Raw genomic sequence first — 21,220 nt, forward strand, 5'->3', positions numbered from 1 at the left:
AGCCTTTCTTTAAGTTCCTTTGCATCGTTATTCTTGTGTTATTCCTCATGTTATGCCAGACGTCAGCCATCTATTATTCTCCATTAAGCCTTTGATCCTCTTCCGGGCAGCTGAATCAAGTCACAGTTTACAATCCTACTGTCCGAGTGGACGATGATTCAAGTTATGCTCAGCCTCGTGTGATACACATCCATGCATGCTGCCGCTACATGAGTTCCTCTGAGCATCACGACCAGTCAGGCAGAGTCGAGCCTTGTTTGAATTATACGGATATGCCACAATCTTCGATCTTGAAAACCCCATTTGAAGCCAGCATGGATCGCATAAGTCATTGTCCCCAGCTTAAGTAAATCTGTAGGGAAAAGGTTCTGGAATTTCTCAGGTTTCTAGAGAGCGTTTTGCAGGTTATTTTCCCTTGCGTTTCGCTCTCGTGCCAAATTCGCTATCAATAGTCGGCCAATCAATCCCTTGCCAACGGTGCCTAGTTAACACTTGCTCGCTCCAGTGGCTTTTCTATTGAGTCAGTAGCAGTGTCTTAGTGATTGGTACGCTTTGTAAATAGGCCGATCCGAATGTAGGATTCTTACTTCACGTGATGCAGGTGTAGCTGGATTGCTGGAGGCATGGTTGGGGACTTGGGGTGTACGTTGAGGCTGTTACGGGAGTCAAGGGTGTATGTATGGACTTATTAGTTATTCGTAAGCATCGCAACAGACTCAGCATTCAATCAAGCAACTCAACATCTGCTTGTCTATTACAACATCTATGCGACCGAGAGCGCAAATGAGAACTATATCCTAAACTCTCAACCTAGTCAGAATGCAACGGTGATGATGTTCAATAATGGCTAGCGGCTCCATCCCCCACCATCCCAATATCCACAAACAATGGCGGCATCTGATTTATGGCCCACTATCGAAGCTGCCAGGCAGCAGCAACCAGTCCCGATATATTCTTATCGTTGACGCGCTTGATGAGTGCGAGGACGAGAATGACATCCGGACTATTCTAGAACTATTAGCGGAGGCTCAATCCTTAGAGACGGTCCAGCTTCGAGTATTCTTAACCAGCCGGCCTGAGGTTCCCATCCGCAACAGCTTCGACCATCCTAGATGCCGTGCATCAGGATTTTGTACTCCACAAAATATCGTCGTCGATTGTCGATCACGATATCCGCATATTCTTGCGGCACGAGCTCGAACGTATTGCTCATAGGCACTATCCTGATGCTGGCTGGCTGGCGAGCAGAACGTTGAGCAACTCGTTGAACAACTCGTTCACAGTGCAAATGGGCTATTCATCTGGGCGGCCACTGCATGCCGCTTCATCCGCGAAGGGGAAAGCTTTGCAGCAAAGAGACTAAACATAATCCTAAACCATAGCAGCACTGCAATTAATGCGCCGGAGAAGCATCTCAACGAGATCTATACTACTGTTCTTCGCCACTGTATATCTCCAGCCTATTCAGATGAAGAGGTAGAAGAGCGATTATCTAAGCTGAGAAGCCTGCTTGGAAGCATTGTGACTATTCTCTCCGCTCTCTGCCCAGTCTTTAAGCAAACTACTCAGGATCCCTCAAGACAAAGTAGATCAAACACTTGCTGATCTCCACGCGATTCTCGACATTCCTAAAGAGCAAAGCCGTCCACCCCGTATTCATCATCCTTCATTCCGGGGTTTCCTTTACGAAAAGACGAGATGCGGAGATTTTTGGGTCGACGAGAAGCAAGCGCACCAGGCCCTAGCCACAAAATGTATACAACTCATATCTAAATCGCTCAAACGAGATATTCTTGATATTGACCCGCCAGGAGCACTTGTGGCTGACGTTGAAACCTGTCATGTGGAGAATCACCTTCTTCCATATGTTCCGTATGCATGTCTTTATTGGGTACAGCATCTTCGGAGGAGCGGTGCTCATCTCGAAGTCCAAGTACACCGTTTCATACAGGAGCACCTGCTCCACTGGCTAGAGGCCCTTGGATGGATGGGGAAGATTTCGGAAGGAGTCTATGCTATCGCATCTTTAGAGTCATTTGCTTCGGTCAGTACTCCTCCAGCGCAGCGAAAGTTTACGCTAACAATTCGGTTAGTCAAGTGAACTGTCCTGGTCTTTCGGATTTCATCGATGATACGAAGCGGTTCGTCCTCTATAACCGGCCAGCTATCGAGCAGGCTCCCCTTCAGACGTACTGCAGTGCCCTCGCCTTCGCACCGGCGAAGAGCATAATAAAGGAGAAGTTTAAACAATGCATACCTAGATGGATACGAAGGTTGCCAAGGGTAGTGGAGAAGTGGAATGCCGTGCTGCAGACGCTCGAGGGCCATACAGGCGGGGTCTGGACTATGGCCTTCTCACCGGACGGCAAGACACTGGCGTCGGACTCGAGCGACAGCACAGCCAAGCTGTGGGACGCCGGATGGGCGCGCTGCTGCAGACGCCCGAGGGCCATGCGGACGTGATCTGGGCCGTAGCCTTCTCGCCGGACGGCACCTCTCCCCAGGCCAATGTTGGTTCGTTCAATCTTTCATTATCTATCTCTGATGGGACAGCTGTTTCCCAACCACAGGATCGACCCTTCATCTTCGTTGAGGACCAATGGGTGAGTTGTCGTTATACTGACCGGGTTCTTTGGCTTCCACCCGAGCATCGGCCATACTGCGTTGCTATTTATGGGGGCATTGTTGGGTTTGGGTACCTGTCTGGAAGAGTTTCAATCATGGAATTCGCTTTCTGATATTTTCTTAAGATTTCATTAACCTCCCCCCTCACCACCGTTATGGATAAATGTCCCTATACTCTATGAATAGCACGGGTGGCGACTGCTAATTAAGTGTTTGAAATCAAAGTTGGGTGGCTCTTTATTATATACACAAACCCCGAAAATCATTGTCTGGTTCTCGTTTAGAGAAGGATTCGCCAGTGACAGCTTGGGGGGGGTTTCGTTTACTGTTAAGCGCATGTAAATGCCATACAACCTTGTACAGAAACGCATTCGCTAATTCCAGTATAGATTTCGGGGCTTACGTCGCGAACAATCGCCCATCGACGACTAGAATCGGGGGAAAGAATTTTGAGCAGGCTCGACAATGGCTTTCGACATGTCTCCAGCACCACCAAAGGGCTGTCCCCAGTCGAGCCATCACGAACTACCAACGCGACTCGTCAAGGTCAAAAGACGAAATGGGAAGATAGTTGCATGATTGTGCAACGGTTCCAAACTCTCCCCATAGTCCCCGTGTCCCACACTCAGTCATTGCCAGGGAGAGACCGCCAGTATCGTAGAAGAGTTGCTGGATAGATACTGCTCTCAAAATATTCGACCAGGAAACCTTTCCTGCTCGGCATGGCACCGATTCCAAAATCTCCATGAGATGAATAGCGTGGCCGATAAAGATTAACAGAACAGCAGCAATTCGACTGCACGATGGCAGATACTAGGTTGTGCGTCCTGTGAATCGTTCTTCTGCCTACGTAGACTTGTTTTGGCGCTTTGCTGAAAGATCGGAAAGGCTTAGCTCGGATGATAGGCCTGGAACCCTTTGGGGGAGCGGTTAGATTGACAAAATCACGCGAGTATCGCGTCCTGCAAAGGCCTTTCGGCTTTCCTGCGACCTCCGAGACAGCCATCATTGCGGACGTGGTCTCCGAACCGGGAGACGAGACACATCCTCATGGACGCGAGCGCGAAGAAGTTGAGGGTCTGCCACACGAGCGTGTTCTTCATCTTTATTTCTCTCCAGCAGCGTCTGAGCGGCATGATCGTGGGCATCGGGGGATCTCCAAAGCGCCGGGAACAACGTCTCCGAGATAGAGGGCAGCAGCGGAATCCAGCAGAGCATCAAACGCTGCATAAATTCCTGTCACTGCACATTCGACGTCTATAGCTTCCATACGGTCCAGTCCCGTAGATTTAGGCGGGCGAGGACTCCACCTAACCGTCCTTGCTGTTCTTGGCCATCACGCCATACCTTCGGACCAGCCCAATAGTTGATGAAACCATCAGGGCCGGAGACAAACAGGACCTTCTTCCCACGAGAAGAAGGACTTGCAGGTGCGCTGGGCTTAGCTAGCGTCATGACCTCCTTGTAGTTGATGAACGTCCCCTCTTCGTCCACAAAGTACTGTATCCGTAGTCGCCCACCCGCTGAATCGGAGCCATCGTTCCAGCGTTTCTGTAACCCTTCGAGCTCCTCGACAATCGGGCTCTTGGGGCCAGCGGAAATCGCAACAGGGATTTGCTTCGATCCAGATAGTCGATCTTTCCACGACTTCGAGGGGGGTACTACACTGCCCTCTCCACCAGCGCAATCTTCGCGTTGCCTACATGCCCACAAAATGGACATGCGAGCATTTGGATACTGCGACAGCGCGTATGCCATTTGCATAGCTGGAGCAATCCCCGTCCCTCCAGCAAGAAAGACAACCTCTTCTATATCGCCATCCACAGCGAGTTCATTATGCGGTCCTCGGAGGTCTAGCTTTCCAGCTATTGGTAGGCGGTGGATGTAGGAGGACATTTCTCCAGGGTTATACGCGCGGACGTATAGACGGAGCTTGATCGAGTTGGAATGGTTCGTAGAGCCATCATCGTCGAGTAAAGGGGGTAGCGGCGTGTAATCCCTCCCGATTTGAAGTTGGGGCTGCTTAATCTGCACGCTCCAAAGCGTTCTCCAGAAACGTTCGTTGAAAGCTTGAAGCTTATCGGCCTCGTCTTTGCCGGGGATGTGCTGGCGTAGGGTGAATATGGCGCTTGTAGAGGAAACGGGCTGCTTTGACTCGAGGGTGAATTGTGAGAAGTAGTCCGGATCGAAGGTTCGACTCGCGGTGCTACGATCTGCGAATGATCGTCTGTACCATGTTCCGAAGAAAGCTGCGCCGCCGAAGCATGCGATTGCTCCAATGGTGGGTCGTAGACTCCGCAGCTTCGATGGATTCATGGATGGCGTCGAAATATTTCACTTAAACGGAGGAAGAGATGTTCGGGAAGAATCCGCAGAACTGGGGAAGTTGATACGGCTCGGAGCTTGGACGTAAACTCCGAAGAAAATGCGAACGTGCCATATCATTGCTATGGAGAGAGAATGGTAAAAAAGTTCTGGGGCGTATTGAACAGTAGATATTGAATATCTAATACAAGATGGATTAAGGGTGGAATTATTGATGGAGTGGCGTCAAGTTGCTATCCTCGCTGCATGACTCTCTACATCTATTTGTACAAGGCTCTATCGTCATGCTATAATCTCAGCGGCTCACTATGCCGCCCTATTCCACCCCGGAACAGTTCTTTGATCACTCTTCCTTCTTGGATGGTTTCTTTAATGATCCCCTCCACGTGCTTTGGCTCGACCCGTCCATACCAAATCCCCTTGCCCGACAGCCCATGACTGCTGCTCGAGTTCGGCATGTAGATGATGACATTGCCCGCGAACTTATGCCCGCCAATATGACTGATGAGACCAACTCTTGCTGTAAGCGCCGTCTCCGGCCTTGAGCTACTCTGCCCATTCTCCGGAGCGGATCCCGGCGGATCTTGCCGCACATCGAAGCCGGCCATCGCAAGCTTATCCTCGAACTCAGCTTGTAATAAAGGTCCCAGGACACCACATCTGTTGTCTCGTGCTCCATGGCCGCAAATGAGGACAGTTACGTCCTGCACGGGCTTGACATCGAGCTCGGACCGAAAGCTTTCGTCCCTGGTCAGGCCAGCTTTCTGTTCCGGAGACAAGACGTCATGGTGTTTGTGGAGCGTTGTCGGGAGCAGATATCCCTTGACTAGCGCCTCCATTGCGGGGGATGTATTCTCGATCCGAGGGAAGTATTGAAAGCTGGGGAATAGGAGAACGGAGCTGGTATCTGCGGTCGAGTCGGTCGGTTTCAACGACGATGTGGAGGTCAATACATTATGAAATGGCTACTTGAATCGTTAGCAGCGCAGAAAACACGTTCGATACGGGACACTAACGAACATCGGTGTACTTCCCTCCTCTCCCAAACGCCCCCTTTAGTGCCGCGACGACCGGAGTGGACTCATCGTCCTCTATCCTGCTCGGCCAATCGCTTCGTCCCGTCGAAACCAGCACATGCTCCGAATATGGAGCTACGCTATTGCCCATCACAGTCTTATGGTCGATATCCAGATCCGCTGGCATCGGCCTGCAGGAACATGTTGCAGGCGGACATGTTGCGGTCACCGGAAGGGGCGGCGGGATATGAATGCGTGCTCGACTATAAGCTCGTCGCAGTCTCGCGGCGGAGAATTTGGGGGACTGGCGCCATAGAACGCATGCTGAGGTATGCATTCCGTGAATTCCACCGCAGGGTCGGAAAGCGGAAGGTTTGGGGAAGTTGCTTCCTGGAACCACGGAGAAGCACGGCAATTAAAGAACGATGCTCTTGGGGGTTGGTGAATTGAATGGTATATATAGACGAGTCAGCAACAAAATCCTGGCGTCGTCATTATTCCTTGTTGCTTGACTTTCGCACTACGACCTATTCGAGTAATATCGGCGTTAACAGTTATGGGGACAATGGAGACAAGCCTTGATGATTGCGCACCGTAAACCTATTTAGGACGGGCCAAGCGGCTGGATGAATTGTCCACCGTGACTAACTGGTCTGGTCGTTGATGTGGGCGAACATTAACACTGCCCTCGGGATTCTACATTCAATTGCCGGATACGCATGGATTCTACAGTGAACAACTAGCATACAGGATAGTCGTACATAGACACCGGCATAAACAGGCGTAGTGGCCATGATTCTGTATCGTTACTAGGCCGAGCTAAAGACAGATTCCGCCCGAATGACCAGAGTCGTTAGAGATGTCATACTTCATCCCTGAATACCCATCTGCCCCCCCCTCGAAGTGCTATCCGTGCCCTCTCCTGCACCTCCTTAGCATTCGCTTCCTTTGCTTCCTTCCTCTGCTTCTCCAACTCCTGCGTGCTTGGCATATCCGTCCTCCAATACAGCGGCGGCGTCGGCCTGCGCGTGAACGCCTGACGGTGCCTGCCATATTTCTCGGACAACCAATCTGCCCGCGCCTCGGAGACCGTGTCCTTCAAGCCCTTTGCGTTCATGGAGGAGAGGAGATCGAAGGAAAACGCTTGGCCGAGGTAGTTCTTCAGGACGCGGATGTCGTTGGGATGGAGTGCGGTTTTGGTACCGCCGACTCGGGCGGTGACGATGAAGTTGCCTTGGTCGTCGCGTTCGTGCTCCTCGGCGGAAATGCTCTCCTGCGAGGAGGCGAACCCCTTCGGCACGTCGAACATTTCGGGTCCGGCGTTTTCGGCCATGGCCAGGAAGTTTTGCCCGCAACACGATGGATCGGTGCAGCCGGGGAGGCATTTTCGTGCATGGCCACGGACGACCTCGCTAAATGCATGCATTATGCCCTCGTTCAGGTTGGGGTTGACCCGGAAGTCTTCTAGATTTAGCTCGCGGACAGGAAGATCGCGAAGCCGCTTTGTCGGGAATTGTTTACTAGGACCTCCCACTTCAGTGGAGGCTACCCTCGTCCGGGGCGGCGCGGACTGTGGGGTTGGGACGTTTGCAACCTGTTTACTTCTTGTCTTCCGGGCCGTTCTCGGCTCCGGTGCGTGGCTCGGAAGTGATTTTCGCAGGCGTCGATCAGCACTAGGACTGCGTCGCGGAGTGATCGTCTGTCTTGGGGATGGCTCGGCAGCCGCGAGTAGTGTGAACAGGCGATCTTCAGAGCGGACGTTCTTCTCTTGATGTGGAGTATTCGTCTGATCTGTGAGGGTCGCATCTTCAGCCAAATAGCCAATCTTGTGCTCACTGCTTCCCATCTTACGCCTACTCCCTCTCCTGCTCTCTGATATCGTAGCTCGAGGTAGGAAATTTGCGTCAATAGGATGGAGGAACCTTTCTTGTGGAATTCGTTTTGATGCGTTCAAGGTAGCTTGATGTTGGTCAAACACCATATCGTCTTCTGCTTCATTCCATTCGGGATCGCTTTGCGGCCGGGGTAGAGCTGCGGGTGTTTGCAAATGAGATCCGCTTACCCGGCGACGGTCGTCGCCTGTCATTCTCTGGCTTTCCTCGGCTGGGAGGCTACACGCTCGATCAGGTATACCAACGGAACTAGATGAGAGTTGCGCAGAAAGGGGAGGCGCCATCTTCATTCGTTTCCGTGGTGAGAACTTCGAGAACTGCGTCTCATCATCCAGCGTCTCAACCCGTCCCAAGGTTCTCTTCATGCCTTCAGTGGCCTGGCTGCTCATTGTTTCTTCCTTGACAACGATGGGGTCTTCTGGCGATCCTCGCGATGGGTCGGCCGTGCTTGAAGTGCGAGCTGGTCGTCTCCGTGGCAATAGACGCTCCGATACAACGACCGGTTCGTCCTCATCTCTTTGGTTAAGGGATTCTTCCTGGGCTCCTAAAGACAATGGCTCGCCTTCGGTCGCCTGGCTCGACTTCACGACGTCATTTGTCGAATAGCCTATGATTCTTTCCATTGGCATATTCTGGCCATTTGGCAACGTAGATTGCTTGGACAGCTCCATTGTCGTCCGATGAATGTTGTCAGCGGGCGGGTGGTCGATCGAAGAACTCAGTCTTTGACGTTCTTCAATATCATAGTGCCGTGCAACTGACGGCGACTCGGGTATGACTAGCGGATCAGGTAAAGGATTCGAAGCTAGGGACATAATATTCCTGGGGGGTGTAGTCGCCCGCCCTGCGCTACTGGTGCAGTCGCGAAATCCTTTCATCTGCGAGACAACTCCTGGCCCGCAGCACACGCCATGTTTCTTCTCGAAGTATTTCTGCCATGACACCACCAATGTCTTGGCCTCCTTCAACCGCTTCACTGCCAGATCGGTGCTGGTTTGGAGGTTGGCATTGGTTTCTGTCAATGCGTTTATATTCCGTTGAAGTTCTTCATAATTGACTGTCGAGTCCGGGTCATTCGTGCGGCCTTTTGTTGCCGATCTAGAGAGCAGCTGTTCCCGAAGACGGCGGTTTTCCTCTTCGAGCGATTCATTTGAATGCCGTAATACATCAATCGTATCATCTTTGTCCTTAATTCGTCCCTCGCATAGCTTCACTGCGAAATGTTAACGTTGGACCCCGCTTCAGCCGCAAAGCATGATTACCATGTTCTTTGAGTTGAGAGAGGCTGTCTTCGAATACACCGGAGACGTTCTTCAGTGCTATCGTAATAGCATTGTTTTGATGCTGCAACCACTCCTCCGACGCCATCTGCAGCGATCGAATCCGACAAATATCATCCAGGCTAAAATGCAGAGCAGTGGCAACGCGGAGGATGGTTCTTAGCCACGAATGGAGCCTGTACGAATCGAGATCGCAGTCATTATATGTCGTAATGGTCGTTGCGAGGGAAGGCGCATTGGGTTTCGTGAGTGTTGTGAATGTTGAAAATCCGATACATCCACGGCATCCACAGGATCCAGCGCATCCAGGGCGTCTGATACATATATGAGACAATCGTTGACGCGCGAGTCGCGTCCAGAAAGTAGACGCGAAGTCAGGTGACATGCCAAGAATTGTTATCAGATTGATCGATAAATGTTCAGGCCTGAGGCAGAAAGACCCACCGCCTCGTTCAATGACTTGGAGATATCAGATTGGCCACGTCCAACATCTCTGCGTACATATCGAATGCTGATCGTCATTCTGCTATAAACCAGTCATATTTACTTCTAGGATTCAAACCGGTAAGCTGGGCGCTCGCGAAATGAAGCGAGACCTTGAGGATGCCTCGGATCAGCCGGTGCGGAAGAGGGTACGGCAGGTGGACCGGATATCGAGTCTGAGCGATGAGGTTCTGGTCCGGATCCTGTCTTTCCTGCCGATCGAGAGCCTTATCCACACCCAAAAGTGAGCCTCCAGGTCCCTGTCCCCGGCCTATCCACTGACACGAACACCCAGTATATCCCGTAAGTTCAACCGTATCGGCGGCGATTCACAGCTGTGGAAAGCGCTCTACTACGACCGGTTCGTCCGCCCGCGCGCGTCCCGCATCCCGAACCTGAAAGAGTCGGAGCGCGTCTCGGAGCAGTTACATTTCTCCTCGAAGATCTCGAAATGGCTGGACGAGGAGAATCTGGTGAAGCGAGGGACGGAGACGAACTGGAAGCGGCAATACAAGCTGCGGCATAACTGGGCGAAAGGGACCTGTAACGTCGCGGAGCTCGAGGTGTCGGAGGAACCGCCGGTCCCGTCGTTGCTGGTTCGGTTCCACAAGGGCGTTATATACACGGTCGACTCGGTCGGCGGGCTGCGGGCGTTTTCGGCGAAGACGAGGCAGCGACTGCTAGCGTGCTACAATCTCCAAGACGAGGAGCGAAATCCGCCGACGGCGATCGCGGTGGACGCACAGGATACCCAGGATGGGGCGCACAGAATTACCATCGGGTTTCAGAACGGTCGATTTTCCGTCTACGAACATTCGATCCGCTCCTCGACACTCTCCCCAGTATACACCCACCCCCCATCAAGCAACGGCGCGATCACAGCAGTCGCGCTATCCCTACCATTCATCCTCACCCTCTCCTCCACCCACCTCCTCTCCCTCTACCGCTTCCCTTCCCCCTCTCCCCTCTCCTCTCCCCACCTCCTCCACTCCTTCACCTCCCAAACCGTCTCCCCCCCCGTCTCCCTCTCCCTCCGCCAATCCCCAACTCTCCTCACCGCCTCCATCGCCTACCCTGTCTCCTCTCCCTTCCTCCCCTGGAAATCCGGCCTCCAAGAACTCCGCCTCTCCCTCACCGGCGTCCTCCTCTCCTCCCGCACCGCCGTCGCGCACCCGCGCGCAGGAGAAAGCTCCGTAACCCCGAGTATCCCCCGCCTCGTCCGCCATTCCCGACCCACCGCGCTGAGCTACAGCCATCCGTATCTGCTCATGGCACACCCAGAGAACACGTTGACATTGTCGATGGTCACGTCGACGCCGGAGGGGCTGGCGATCTCCGCGGGGCGGGTACTCTGGGGGCATTTATCGGCAGTGACGGCGGCGCACGTGTCGCCAAAAGGGCGGGCGGTGAGCGTGGGACGGGGGGAGGAGGGGGAGGTGCGGGTGTGGGAGTTGGAGGGGTTCGGGGGGCCACGGGGGGCGGAGGACGCGACCAGTGTGATTGTGGATCCGGGGGTGGAGGGGCCGGAGGAGATGTGTCCGGTGACGGCGGCGAGATATAATCGGGTGCAGCTGTGGCTGGGGCATGTGCCGCAGCCGGGGTGGGTGGGGTTTGATGAGGAGAATGTGGTGGTGTGGAAGGGGAGGGAGGAGGGGGGGCAGAAGGTGTTGATATACAATTTTGCATAGAGCGAGCGGGAGTATCAGGATGAATGATGAGACGAATGTATGAATCATGTTCGTATCGTGTTGACGATGACGAGTGGCTGTGAGGCTCTAGTTACCGTCCTGAACTCCCGCGCAGGAATTACGCCCTGTATGACTACCCTGCGATATGAAGGCAGGGCCACTTGTAGCGCCGAGTGATGTACCCACCAAGACCATAAATCTCAGACAGCAATCGGTGTACGGTACCCGTTTTGTGCGATCCAAGATGATGAACCCGATTTATGACTTCTTCCCCTCACCCTCCTTTCCTTTCCCTTTCGTCTCCCCATTCACCCCATTCGCCTTCCCCTCCTTATCCTCCTCCTTCTTCTCCCCATCCTTCCCCTCCGCCTTCTCCTTCTCATCCTTCTCCGCCCCGGTCCCCGCATCCTTTTCCTCCTGCTGCTGCCGATTCTGAATCTTATTCTCGATCAGATCGTGGAACGCCGTGATCGCACGGATCAAGCTGCTTAGGTAGATCGACATCAGCTGATCGTTCGTCTTGATGCTCATCGCGCGCGACAGTTCCGAGTTATCCACCGTCGGCATCCCGGGCGTCGCGTCGGCCGTCGCCGCGGTGGGTTTGGGCGTCGAAAGGTTCGGGAGCAGGTTGAACACGTCTTGCAGGTTGCCGAGGATCGCGTGGTTCACGGGCAGTTCGCCGTCGAGGACTTTTTGGAGGTAGTGGCCGATGTCGCGGAGGCGGAGGTGCAGGCCTTGCAGGGATTGGAGCTGGGAGGTGATGCGGGTGGAGAGGGTGCCGACAGCGACGTCGCGGATGTCGCGGAGGAGGTGTTCAACGCCGATTTCTTCGGCCTCTTCGGCTTCGATGGTGGAGGGGGTGTGGACGAAGGTTTTGGTGGTGGTGGTGCCGTCCTGTTTGCTCTGTTAGACATGGAATATGAGATGTCATGAATGGCAGCATACATCTTTGATTTCTTCCACGGCGAAGTAGGCATCTGTAGGTACGCCAACCTCTTTCGGTTGCACGTCGATGATCACAAGCAGAGGATCGGAGGTGTATCGCTTGAACAGTTCGTTGATCTCCAAATCTGAGGCTCGTAGCTTCGGTCCGGAGTGATACCATCCTATTAACTTTTCCCGAGCGTTGACCTTCTTGAACATGTCGTTCATCGACTCGACATAGTTGTGATCGAGGAACCACACCGATGGGTCTTTCTCGTCCTCCTCAAATGGCACTAAGGAAATTCGTTAGCGGATGGTGAGCTGGAGCTGATGGATGATAGATGGGACCTACCAGCAAAGCTATTGGACACTCGCACATTCCGACCATCGTTCTGGCCCAGTAGAACACCCACTACTCGCTTCTTGGTGCCCTTTGCTGTTCTTCCATAGTGATCTGCAACCGAGAGAAGAACGAGCGGCGCAACGGAGACGGTTCGGGATGTTAATGCGAGGGTTTCTGCTGTGGTGGCCGGCATGGTGGACGGCGAGGAGGGAGGAGTGAAGAAAGATTGTGTGAGGATGGAATGGACAGATGGGGAAAGGCCGGGGAAGGTGTGAAGGTGGACAGGTTTGTGTGAGTTGGATGTTGTGGTACAGGTAGTAAAACAAGTGATAAGAGCAGGAGAATGCACGTAAAGTTGTCACCACCCTTCAGTCTTCAGCGGAGCGGTCGATGCTGCGATGCTGTGGTGATGGTCTGTGTGCTGTGAAGGCGGGAGGCCGGAGGCCCTACGTAGAAAAATGGGTCAGCAATGCCAAGATATCTGGAATATCAACAACGTCAACTCCCATGATCGGAATTCTAACTCTTAACTTCTGGCGTTTAAGTATATCCGTAAATAACGACAATAAAGAGATCGATCAATCCCCAATCCTTAAAATGTATCTCCAGGGCACTTCTAGGGTTTCAATAATACATAAGAAATGACTTTTTCTCAATGAAAAGAGTCTGGGTTGGGTGAATGGACGTATGCCACTAGCGGTAGTTGGATCATTGTGGTGCAATCCGATGCCCTGATTACCTGGTTTCTTCCACTGTTTCTTTTACGCATAGGAGAAGTATAGTCGCCTTACCACTGTAACACCCCACCTTCGATCTTGACCTTCGAGAGGGCCAGCATATTTCCTCTCAGTCCCACATGTTCTTTGACCCAATTAAGGGTCAGGGAGTGTTCATGATGTAGGCGTTGTCTTCCTCTTATAATTATGTCACCAAGGGGGTTTCCCCTTGTGTTGGGCCTTTGCGATCTTCTCGAAGGCTGTCTATACTGTCAGAAAATATTTGAATCTCAGTGACTCCTTTTGATTTGTTCAAGTCTTCTACGGTAGCAATCTCGATTGCCCTCAAGTGGGCGAACATCTCAGTGCCATTGCTTGTTGCCCGTGCTCCTGCGAAGAACCCGCTTCTTCTATGCGGGAAGTCTAAGACCTGACAGTCCCTCTTCCAATTCCCTGCGCCCTTTTTGCGCATGATGGCTATAGCTCCAGCGCCCTCCTTATCATCGAATAACCCATCTGTCCAGAGCTCTAGTCGTCCCAATGTGCTCTTGGTTTCATTTGCTAGCGCACTTGCATTTGCAACGGATGTTCTACCATCAGGAGCGATCCTGACGGGGAACCCGGTGGCCCCTGGAATGATAAAATGGGAACTACCCCTTATGGTTTCAATTCTGAGGGTAAATTGTAAACGATGTAAACCCGGTAGAGTTGTTGTTGCCTGGGCCATGGTTTCGAAAAGCTGTGGTGGTGTAGTGATTTTTCATGTATATATTTGCGTGTGCGTGCAGATGCGTGGATGTAAACACTACAAGTTTTTGTTCTATTCTCACCACAGCCTGGTATCCTCAAAGGGGTAAGGCATTATCACAGAACTCACATGCTGTATATTATTATAGACACTTAACAGAGTACCGAATTCACATACTGTTTCTCCTTTCCAGTGCTCTATTACTTCTCTCTTATGATGCATGGCGCCCTCTGTTACTTCTTCTAATTTTGGTCAAGCTATCCATTTTGTTCACAGCATACAATGCTTAGTATCGCCCAAATCAAGCCAGTGTCAAAATATTCAGAAGAGAAGAGCTGGTGAGAGCGAAACTTGAGGTAAATGACAAAGAGCTAAATCGACTGGTTTCCAACCGCCTTCCTACAGGAAACGATGGCAGAGAGCAGCCAGAGTTTTCCTGATAGGTACATTGTGGGCCTTACCCTAAGCCATAACAGCTATTTGTGTGTCAATTGGCTCTATGATGGTAAAATGAGATGCACAGATCCAAAAGCATAGAAAAAAGAAAAAGAATTGTGGGTGGAACTAGTAGGAATTGATTCTAAAAGCCTGAAAATTAACCAGTGGGGCTCCGGAGACAGTAAACTATATGGTACATAACTCTTTCTGAGACATAACAGGCCACTGTCAGTACATGTTGGGAGAATAGACTGAAATGAAAATATATTCTCCACTTCCTGTATTGTCCATTCAACCAACATCCCTTGTGTCTATCATCACAACCTTGATAATTGATAAAGTAGTTTGTACCGTGAAATCAATAAAGCAAGTGGTGATATTGCTTGTGATTTGCAAACGGCGAGAACATGTTTCGGGTGTCAATTCCATCATAGCTTTATGAAAGTATAAAAGTGTAGAGGCATTTACCGTCCCACCGGAAGAGGCTTAGAGATTGGTTCTCTAGTGCCCGCGTGGGACTATGAATAAGGACATGTGCGCTCTAGACTTGAAAAGCTGACCAGAGAGCGTAATCGAGCACTTTAAATCTTCTCATTCCCTATGCAATTTCACTGATCTCACTGCTCACAAGCCCCTTCGCTCTTTATCAATCTATCAGGTCAAATTGTTATTACGATCTGGGCAGTGGAGAAGATTAGGGACAACCGTGTACATCCGATTTTGCGGAATCCCCTCGTAACGCTAAAAGGAATATTGCACTCAAGCATCCTGACGGTGAGCCTCGATTCAGCGCTGAACTCCAAACAGCAAGTCAGGCAGATCTGTTTGTTGAGAGATCGTTCAGTGGGCGGCATTAACCAGCGTAGCAACACTGTCTTCGCCTTCGCTTCTGACATCTTTTTCCAGATCTTCCTTCTTGTCACCGATATCAATCTTCCCAACCTTGTCCTCCGCCTTGGACGGTATGATAGACCCACGCACAGCCAGCGTCTTCGGATCCATTCCTCGCACCTTATCCTCTAGCCTCTCCACCTTCTTCACACTCTCCTTCTCCCTCATCCCAGCGACCCCCCTCCTCGTATCCGGAACCTTCTCCTCACCACTCACCAACTCCCCCAACCGCCACCCCTGAATTGCAACGATGATCTCCACCGCCAACTCCCCATCCCTCCTCAACGCCTTCTCCCAATGCCGCGGTATCCCCTCCCCTGGATCCCTCAACGCCAACATTCTCGCCACCGCCCCCACCATCATTGCCCTTACCGGACTCTCCACCTCCGTGTTCGCATACACATACTGCACCCGCCTCAACCCAGGATACGTGTCCGTGCGTGCATACCACCCCCGAACCGTCTCCAACACCTCTCTCACCAACCCCGCAATCGCCCACCGCTCCCCCATGAGCGCGAGTTCCAGCAGCTCGGTCAGCTCGCTTTCTTTCGTCGGCGGCGGGATCCGGCCGGAGTACAGCCAGCCGACGAAGAGCTTAAAGGCTGCGTCGCTGTCGTCGGGGAGGCCGAAGCGGGTGGTGGTGCGGAAGAGCTGGGAGAAGAATGCGGAGCGGGTGGTGAGCAGTTTTTCGTGGAGGGGCCAGTGGTGATTGTCGGGGCCGACATAAATGTCGACGAGGGAGTGGGTGAGGAGCCTGAGGAGGTTTAGGGGATGATGTGGAGGATACGGAGGTGTTCTGCGTACTCATTGAGCGGTTTCCCTTTGACTACTTCTTCTTGCGCCATGGTGATTAATTGCAATATTTTTCCTTGCTCTTGTCTTCGATAATTCTCAATATTAGTGATGTCGGGGGAGACTACAAGGGAAATAGGGCTGGACTCCCTGCTGCGGATCGCCCGAGAATTGACAGTGAAGGTGCATCTAGATTGTGTAAGGCGGAGACAGTGGCCTCCATTAAATACCTGTACAGGTTTTGAGATGCCGCCCTCGATCTTCCCATGGTGCACTGTAGTACAGTATAGCATGATCGGTGTGGTTGAAAGAGCTTTAAGGAGAATGCTCTAATTATGACGTTGGGATTCCCGGCTCCCCAGATTCTGCAGGGATAATACATCCAATGAGACTTGGAGGACTGCGATACTAGGCCACAAATGCAGGGCCCCTGTCGACCGACGACCATCTGGGCATCTGGCTGTAATTAGTGGCATCTGTCGCAGACGTCACCTCATGATGCAATTAGAGACCTCGTCTTCGTTACCTGTACGGAGTGTGAGTACTTGTAGACTACCCACCGTAAGAAAATATCCAGAATCGAGTACCATGATGCATTGAAGAACAGACTTTCTCAAATCTCAAATCACAAGCCAGAGAAATGTGAGCATCCGCTATCCATATCGAGGGTTCCGCAGGTCGACCACTGCAACAAAATAGAGACTGGCAGGAGAGCCTAGGAACCCAAACCATTACATTTCAATTATCCTCTGTGCCCTTCTACTTACAGGAGGGAGTAAGTAACGACAATAAGACGTCCAAAAGTTTCCAAAAGTTTCCAAGAGTTTCCAAAAGGTCGCACGACTTCATCTCATCCATCTCTGCCAAACCTCCTCATTCATCGACTCCGCCAATGTGCCCTGGGGATCACAGCCCAAATAACAACAGGTACATCAACAGCGGCAAGCTTGCGACCAACTTCATTTCCAGCGAACCTGATCTTGATCTCGACCGCGACCTCGGCGCGTAGCTTGAATAGGGCGTTCGCAACGCCATCCTGGGCTGTGTCCAGTCGGTCGTCAGCGTATATGTTGGAGTCTGCCCCCGGAGAGGCGTTGTGTGGACTACGTCTGCGCTAGGAGGGTCTGCGGCAGTCGGTGTCGTGCGTGGAATGGAGGTAGCAGAATGGAGGTGGGTATCGGCGCATGGTTTCGTTCTCGTGGTCTCATTTCCCGCTCGCCAGCTGCTGGAGACCAGGGGGATCCAGGTCCATTCGCCTTGGTCTTTGGAGATGGGCGACTGGGCAAAGGACTTAAGTGAGGACCAGGGACCGTGGCCTTGCGTGCCAGCGGTTGTTAAGGAGTTCGGGAAATCTGTGCCGATGCGGTGCCAACCATGATCGGGGCTGTCGAGATTGCTGGTTGTCCCAGTACTAATGGTTCCAAGAGAGAGGGCATTAGTTGCAGTCTGTCGGTACGCGACTGTGCTTTCGAAGCAGTTTATGCCCGAAGTGCCGGTTCCATCTCCCCCGAAAACTGCTCGAGGGACCAGGTCCTCTTCACTATACCGTCCGAAGACAATTTGATCATCGAATGCGCCGAATGGCTTTCCTGGTACAAGCGTGGTGGCTAGGATGAAAGGGATGAGCCGTGCTTGTTGAATGGGTTGCCCGGTACATCGTCAGCAAGTTGAATTTGCACAAGACGTTTGGGTGGCATACATGGTGGATAGGTATGTAGGTAAGATATGCGGGTGTTAGATGAGCTGTCTGAAGGTGATTGAGGTGGTGTCTGAGGAAGCACTGCAGATTGTGTAGGATGTTGACAAAGATGGGACATGATGGAGAGAGGTCGCATGATAAATAGTAGTGATACTGCAACCAACTCACCAGCAGAGCCAAGTTCGACCCAGTACAATCCCGAAGGCAATAATAATCGACGACGAAAAGAAAGATCCATGGAGAAACAGGACACCCAACGAGAACATACACGCTACCCATGAAAGCAAGGACGTCCAAAAGAGAGCTCATCGTAACTCTCCGCAATCAGCATCTATAGAAAGTAGGACGGCATATTTCATAACCCACTATACATACACATCACCAACACACCGCCCGCACCAATCCAACCTAACCCCTCACTTCCGCTTCCGCGGCTTCTCCTTCTTTTCCTTCCCACTGGCAACTGCCTCCGCGCTTTTGCTGACCGCGGCTGCTTCCGCCCCCTTGCTCGCCGCATCGGCAGGTGCGGCAAGCGGCTTCGCAGCTTCCTTGGCATCCTCCTCTTCATCATCGCCACCCTGCCCGAACTCGTTGACGCGCGTGTAATCGATGCGGTATGCCCAGCGCTGGTACAGATAGATGAAGAAGATGACGTCGTCGCGGAGCGTGGCGAGACGGTGGAGGGTAGGCATTTTGATGGTGAATGCGAAGAGATCGTCTAGTCGGGATTAGTTGCGTCGTCACAGTGAGAGGGGAGGAACGTACCGATGAATGTGGAGAGGACTTTGTACATCATGGCCTTTCCGGGCATGTGCGCGATGGACTTGAGGCGGTAGTTGATGTACAGGGATGGGACCATCATCAGGAAGCCGTATGCATACACCGAGCCTACTAAAGTCGCGATGATGAAACTGTACCATGACTTGTGAGTCTCGTAGTACAAGGAGTAACCTGCGTAGGCGAAAAGGAGAGGGACGGCGATGCGATATAGATATTTGAAGGCGACGGCATCAGCCTCTTCGGTCTTCTTTTCCGTCTCCGACAGCTTGTGCTTGTCTTCGAACACGACGGAATAAGGCAGGAACGAGCCGGGTGCGGTCGGTCGAACTCGAATATTCACCGTCTTCGTGATCTTCCATGCCTCGACGGCGATGCCCATTCCCTGACTGAACAGGATCATCCAGCTGGTATTCTCGTTGTTGTCCATGAGATACAGGAAGATGATCGTCTGCATGACGACGTTCGCCACGATGGTTCGGAAACTCGTGCCTACGTTGTCCTTCTTCTTGCGCCAGTGGCTGACGTCGTTCTTGAACGCTAGGAACTCGAAGATCATATGGAAGACGCTGACCACGAAGGTCAAGCCGAGCAGGTAGGTGTTGCTGTCGAGCAGGATGCGTTTGAATTCCTCGAACTCGGATCCGTCTCCCGTCGCAGGCGCATTGCCTTGCGCAGCCTGGTACTGGGTCGCCTTCATGCCTTCGTCGACGCTTGCAAAGATGGTGTATCTCCAATTGGGCAGGTTGCTGAGCTGGATATTGAGCGGCAATTGCTTGACCGTCTGGTTAATCTCCAGCATCTGGTCGCGCAGTTGCCAGAAGGTGTTCGGATAGAGGATCGGGAAATACCATCCATTCTGTCCACTCGCATCCCGTGCGCCGGTTCGGTCGAGCTGGATAAACTGGATGAGAGATGGATGCATCTGGGGATAATTCTGCGTCCCTGAGTCCGGGATGAAGTTGAGGGAAAAGTTCGAATGGTAGTACGATGCCCATTCCTTTGGCTTCTTCGCCAGCTCCTCTTCTTCCCTGGCTTCTTCCTCCGACATGTTCTTCTTTTCCAGCAGGTTTCTCAGCTTCGCTTGCCGCTTCTTGACCAGAACTTGAGTCAGGGGTCGCGCGAAGTTATATGCCTTGGCAATGTCGTAGTCCTTCGCCGCCGGGTCCATATTGAACCCGGACTGCGCGACGAAGTAGTGCGCCCATAGCGTTCCATTATTCTGCACCGCTTCCGGAACCGGGAACTCCACATGGATCTCGCGTTTATCGCTGTAGTTGCCGAACCCAAACTCTTGCTCATCGACAACCAGCGAATCGCTGGGCATGGATGAAAGGGAAGGCAGGACCATCGACGGCGACACATAGACTCGGAGATCCAACTTCGACCCGGACGACCACATCGGCGCGATGACATTCGGTACCCTGGCATATTCCGCGTCCGCATCAGGTACCGCCGGTCGTTCGGCGAAGTCGGGGACGGCGGGCTTTCCAGCGGACGTGCTTCCCTTTCCAAAGAACTGGTTGGTGACGAACTGGACCGCTAGGAAGATACCGACAGTTTGGAGGATGGTTTTCAACATCTATCACGGCGGTCAATATCGTAGGTTGCGCAGGTTCAACGATGGCGTACGTACGCTGCCTTGGCCTCCTCCCTCTTGTTTCCCGGTCTGCCCTTGGGCGGGCCTGCCTGATGGTTGTGGCATGTTGGACCGATGAATTCCACTCGGCACTTTGCGTTCAAGTGCTAGGGAATTTTGGACCAACAGAAATCGGTACAGGCGACGTTCCTCCAAAGTCCAAACTCAACGTTGGTGCTTTTCCTAACTCCACGCGATCTTCGAATCACATCTTTTTATGGGTCCTGTCAAGTTTGGCAATTATGATTGGCTCAGTTATCTGCCTGTGTTTGTCAGCCATTATGAATCCAAGTATCCAACTAGGGCAAGCCGTCCTCATAAAGTCTTCATGAAATCTAACCCGATTTATCCCTAGCGCTCATAAATGGGCTCATAAATACTAGCCCAATTAGGTATAGAATTACCCAAATGTTAGTGCCTGAGGCATCCACATCGGCATTTGGGGATCCTACCCATTCTTATATAGCTCTCCCCAACTGTATATAATCTGTAATCGACATCTCATCGCTCAAATGATCAAACCATAACAGGAATGGACGTGTATGTACATGGCTGCAATCTTCATGAAGAAGGATGGTTGGATGACTCAGCATGATGACTCATCAATGCACGTGCCTATTACTGCCACGTTCCTTGAGACCCCTCAGTAATCCATCATTTTATTTCAAGTGAGCTCATTTGAATTACCCTACGTCCATCTGACAACTGAGACAACCATCAGCCAACTGCCTCATACCATTCGTTTGCCATATTATGTATATTCCATGTCGAACACACGTCGATCATACAATCTAGGGAAGAGTAATGACTAAGTCAACGTACCCACTTTCCGTGCAACCCAGATTCCGCGCACCCCTTGAGATAATACGTAGATACGTAGAGCGCTTTTGATCAATGAAATAAATTCAACAACACCATCTAATATTATCAGGATGCCTCGTATT

General features: G+C 52.0%; 10 protein-coding genes across 10 annotated transcripts; 3 read left to right on the forward strand and 7 right to left on the reverse strand.

The window, feature by feature from the left end:
• Positions 1-777: 777 nt before the first annotated feature.
• P152DRAFT_460833 (uncharacterized protein) lies at positions 778-1,227 on the forward strand. The gene has a single exon (XM_033680000.1). The coding sequence runs from the start codon at positions 844-846 to the stop codon at positions 1,213-1,215; it is 372 nt and encodes a 123-aa protein (XP_033531646.1). The 5' UTR covers positions 778-843; the 3' UTR covers positions 1,216-1,227.
• Positions 1,228-2,261: 1,034 nt separating this feature from the next.
• On the forward strand, positions 2,262-2,807 carry P152DRAFT_451401 (uncharacterized protein; the record flags this gene model as incomplete). Its single annotated transcript, XM_033678225.1, has 2 exons — positions 2,262-2,603; positions 2,751-2,807. The coding sequence occupies 2 exons, from the start codon at positions 2,262-2,264 to the stop codon at positions 2,805-2,807; spliced, it is 399 nt and encodes a 132-aa protein (XP_033531647.1).
• Positions 2,808-3,758: 951 nt separating this feature from the next.
• Positions 3,759-5,099, reverse strand: P152DRAFT_137636 (uncharacterized protein). Its single transcript, XM_033673819.1, has one exon. It carries the CDS (start codon positions 4,939-4,941, stop codon positions 3,883-3,885), a length of 1,059 nt encoding a protein of 352 aa, XP_033531648.1. The 5' UTR covers positions 4,942-5,099; the 3' UTR covers positions 3,759-3,882.
• A 138-nt stretch (positions 5,100-5,237) lies between these two features.
• Positions 5,238-6,207, reverse strand: P152DRAFT_384231 (Sucraseferredoxin-like protein; the record flags this gene model as incomplete). The annotated part of the gene is made up of 2 exons (XM_033675798.1): positions 5,238-5,915; positions 5,971-6,207. Coding segments are annotated over 2 exons (915 nt in total), but the record flags the coding sequence as incomplete, so codon positions are not given.
• A 448-nt stretch (positions 6,208-6,655) lies between these two features.
• P152DRAFT_484111 (uncharacterized protein) lies at positions 6,656-9,440 on the reverse strand. Its single transcript, XM_033681986.1, has 2 exons — positions 9,121-9,440; positions 6,656-9,071 (listed from the first exon to the last, which is right to left on the reverse strand). Exons 1-2 carry the CDS (start codon positions 9,224-9,226, stop codon positions 6,829-6,831), a joined length of 2,349 nt encoding a protein of 782 aa, XP_033531650.1. The 5' UTR covers positions 9,227-9,440; the 3' UTR covers positions 6,656-6,828.
• Positions 9,441-9,648: 208 nt separating this feature from the next.
• On the forward strand, positions 9,649-11,309 carry P152DRAFT_508898 (uncharacterized protein; the record flags this gene model as incomplete). Its single annotated transcript, XM_033682602.1, has 2 exons — positions 9,649-9,865; positions 9,917-11,309. The coding sequence occupies exons 1-2, from the start codon at positions 9,723-9,725 to the stop codon at positions 11,307-11,309; spliced, it is 1,536 nt and encodes a 511-aa protein (XP_033531651.1). The 5' UTR covers positions 9,649-9,722.
• Positions 11,228-12,989, reverse strand: P152DRAFT_516184 (Mov34-domain-containing protein). Its single transcript, XM_033682934.1, has 3 exons — positions 12,586-12,989; positions 12,255-12,526; positions 11,228-12,203 (listed from the first exon to the last, which is right to left on the reverse strand). The coding sequence occupies exons 1-3, from the start codon at positions 12,767-12,769 to the stop codon at positions 11,568-11,570; spliced, it is 1,092 nt and encodes a 363-aa protein (XP_033531652.1). The 5' UTR covers positions 12,770-12,989; the 3' UTR covers positions 11,228-11,567.
• A 726-nt stretch (positions 12,990-13,715) lies between these two features.
• P152DRAFT_468003 (uncharacterized protein) lies at positions 13,716-16,214 on the reverse strand (the record flags this gene model as incomplete). The annotated part of the gene is made up of 6 exons (XM_033680804.1): positions 13,716-13,752; positions 13,805-13,922; positions 14,877-14,912; positions 15,351-15,432; positions 15,490-16,123; positions 16,174-16,214. The coding sequence occupies 6 exons, from the start codon at positions 16,212-16,214 to the stop codon at positions 13,716-13,718; spliced, it is 948 nt and encodes a 315-aa protein (XP_033531653.1).
• Positions 16,215-16,980: 766 nt separating this feature from the next.
• Positions 16,981-18,338, reverse strand: P152DRAFT_137742 (uncharacterized protein). The gene is made up of 2 exons (XM_033673821.1): positions 17,861-18,338; positions 16,981-17,792 (listed from the first exon to the last, which is right to left on the reverse strand). The coding sequence occupies exons 1-2, from the start codon at positions 18,096-18,098 to the stop codon at positions 17,068-17,070; spliced, it is 963 nt and encodes a 320-aa protein (XP_033531654.1). The 5' UTR covers positions 18,099-18,338; the 3' UTR covers positions 16,981-17,067.
• Positions 18,188-20,453, reverse strand: P152DRAFT_137726 (cleft lip and palate transmembrane 1). Its single transcript, XM_033673820.1, has 2 exons — positions 18,626-20,453; positions 18,188-18,578 (listed from the first exon to the last, which is right to left on the reverse strand). The coding sequence occupies exons 1-2, from the start codon at positions 20,217-20,219 to the stop codon at positions 18,277-18,279; spliced, it is 1,896 nt and encodes a 631-aa protein (XP_033531655.1). The 5' UTR covers positions 20,220-20,453; the 3' UTR covers positions 18,188-18,276.
• Positions 20,454-21,220: the final 767 nt, after the last annotated feature.

The sequence above is a fragment of the Eremomyces bilateralis genome, assembly GCF_010015585.1.
Source record: "Eremomyces bilateralis CBS 781.70 unplaced genomic scaffold P152scaffold_20, whole genome shotgun sequence".
Lineage (NCBI taxonomy): Eukaryota > Fungi > Ascomycota > Dothideomycetes > Eremomycetales > Eremomycetaceae > Eremomyces > Eremomyces bilateralis.